Source organism: Asparagus officinalis, chromosome 10 (genome assembly GCF_001876935.1).
Source record: "Asparagus officinalis chromosome 10, Aspof.V1, whole genome shotgun sequence".
NCBI classification, from domain to species: Eukaryota; Viridiplantae; Streptophyta; class Magnoliopsida; order Asparagales; family Asparagaceae; genus Asparagus; species Asparagus officinalis.
The window spans coordinates 73,120,515-73,122,669 of NC_033803.1; the positions used below are offsets into that span (position 1 = coordinate 73,120,515).

Genomic DNA, 2,155 nt, shown 5'->3' on the forward strand with positions numbered 1-2,155 from the left:
ATGACCTCACAATATTGGCATAAGATCATGGATATGATGACGGATGCACTTCATATATTATGGCCGAAGGAGAGTAAACATATATATGGTTTAATTTGAGGCATTGCTTCCACGTTTAATTAATTAGTACATTAACAAAGAGAATATTAACAAGAAATTAAGACTCGAAAGGTAACTGACCGCTCTCAAATTTTTTGCATTAGCAAACAATTCGGAACTGTACGTAAGCATGATATTGAACAGTACGTACTGAATAAAGCATATATAGATGTACATACGCATTGGTTGCTATAGTATAGCATTTAATTAGTTTTAGCTTGTCGTACCGCAATTACAAAATTAACTATATGTTAACATTAATAATTAGGATTAAAAGAGAATCCAATACACTTAATTAACAAATTAAGGACCTAATTATAATTAAGCTTCGGATGCCTATGTATACTATATATCGATCATCCTCGACGTGGTTTGTTGTTGAGCTCGTCGATCGATGTTGTTGAAGCACTATACCAAGTGAATACCAAATTTCTTGGTTTGTTTTTCTAGCAGAATTCTGCATGTCTCGTGACCAAGAGAATGAGTTAAGATATATAGCTCTGGCAAGCGTCAAATGTTTATAGCTAGGGAGAAAAATGAAATTTCCGATGATATGTCAGACTATCTATTTCTATATATTACGTATTTACTGACATTAATGAGATCATTCAATGTTGAGATATAGTTAATATTCCTAATTAAGAGCTTTCCTACAGGGACCCAAAATATGGGACCAATAGAGGGGACAAGTGAGGTGTTCCCCTCCTATTGGATAATGAATTGGCTATCATTAATGATGACCAACTCATTATCCAATAGGAGGGGGACACCTCACTTGTCCCCTCTATTGGTCCCATATTAATGGTCAGTCAACTAGCTCAAGGGGATAACATAAGGAGAGGGAATGAGGAGAGAGTACGTACAAGTTCAAGACGTACGTAAGAGTGTAATAAGAGGATAAAGATAAGTGAGCAGATTAAACTCGCGTGAAAAGGCCCAGTGAAGGGAAAAAGATACAACGTACGTACGTGGGGTGGTATTTTAACTTGACTGAAGTAAACATATCACACATGCCACCAATCACAAGTAATCGACCATTTAATAATACAAGTTCACATAGATGATATTCTTCACAAATTATAAGACGTTAACCGGTCAAAAAAGAGTTTTTTTTTGTTTTTTTTTTTTTGCTTAAGGAATGTACCAATGGGATTAACAAACCTGAGTTACTTTTTTATAGTACTAGCAGCTCTTTGACCACTGATAAGCCAATACAACACGCATATTGTAAATATAATTACCGGATGAAAAGAAACCAGTCGCCGTTGCTGAGATGAGCATGAAAGAGGAACTCTGAAACCTACAAGTGAAGGTGACCAAGAGAGGAGCGCAGCAGCAGCAGCAGCTTCCTTCTCTTTCAGATAATATAGAAAGTACAATTATTATTATTACATCCATCATTCACACTGTCTTTCATTTTGTATCTACCCTGTAGCTCAAGTATACATCAGTCGGCATACAAGGGACTTCGATTTACCAAACACGTGCTGCTGATAAGACCCTGATATCGATCCCTCGAATCCAACTTCGGAGACTGAACTGAACCATCACCGCGAGCTTGACACAAAGAGCTAGAGAACAACCATTACAGAGAGTTCCCCGACAAGAAAATCAGTTAGTAGATCAGTGAAGGAAATCCTTCATCGGATCATCATGATGGACCCTCTTCATTCTATAGGCCTCCATATCCTCTGCAGTCACCTCGTCGTTCCACTTCACGTTGTACTTGCGCTTCCTCTCGTCCCTCTCTTCCTTCTTCCTCGCGTCCTCCTTCTTCAGAGCCTCAGCCAACAGCTTCTCATCAAGCACCAAATCCTCCGGGACTTCCGTCCCCCAAGTAGCTAGCCTCTTCTCTTCATGCTGCTCCGGTTTCTCTTCTGCAGCCTCCTTTCTTGCAATATTTGCCCTCATCAGATCAGCCGCAGCTTCTGCAGCCTCTATTCCAGCTGAACCAGTGCAGTAGCTGTTGCGTATTAACTGCTTGCAACAGAGATAACCCCACTGGTGATCCTTCCACCACGAGCCCCATACACTTGTGTGGTTATTGATATAGACA

General features: G+C 39.6%; 1 protein-coding gene across 1 annotated transcript in view; it reads right to left on the reverse strand.

Moving 5' to 3' along the window:
• LOC109825241 (pre-mRNA-splicing factor SLU7) overlaps positions 1,266 to 2,155 on the reverse strand; it is a 4,794-nt gene continuing 3,904 nt past the window's right edge. The window contains exon 7 of the mRNA XM_020392045.1: positions 1,266 to 2,155. This exon is cut by the window's right edge and continues 39 nt beyond it. Coding sequence (XP_020247634.1) covers positions 1,723 to 2,155 — 433 coding nt within the window. The 3' untranslated portion in view covers positions 1,266 to 1,722.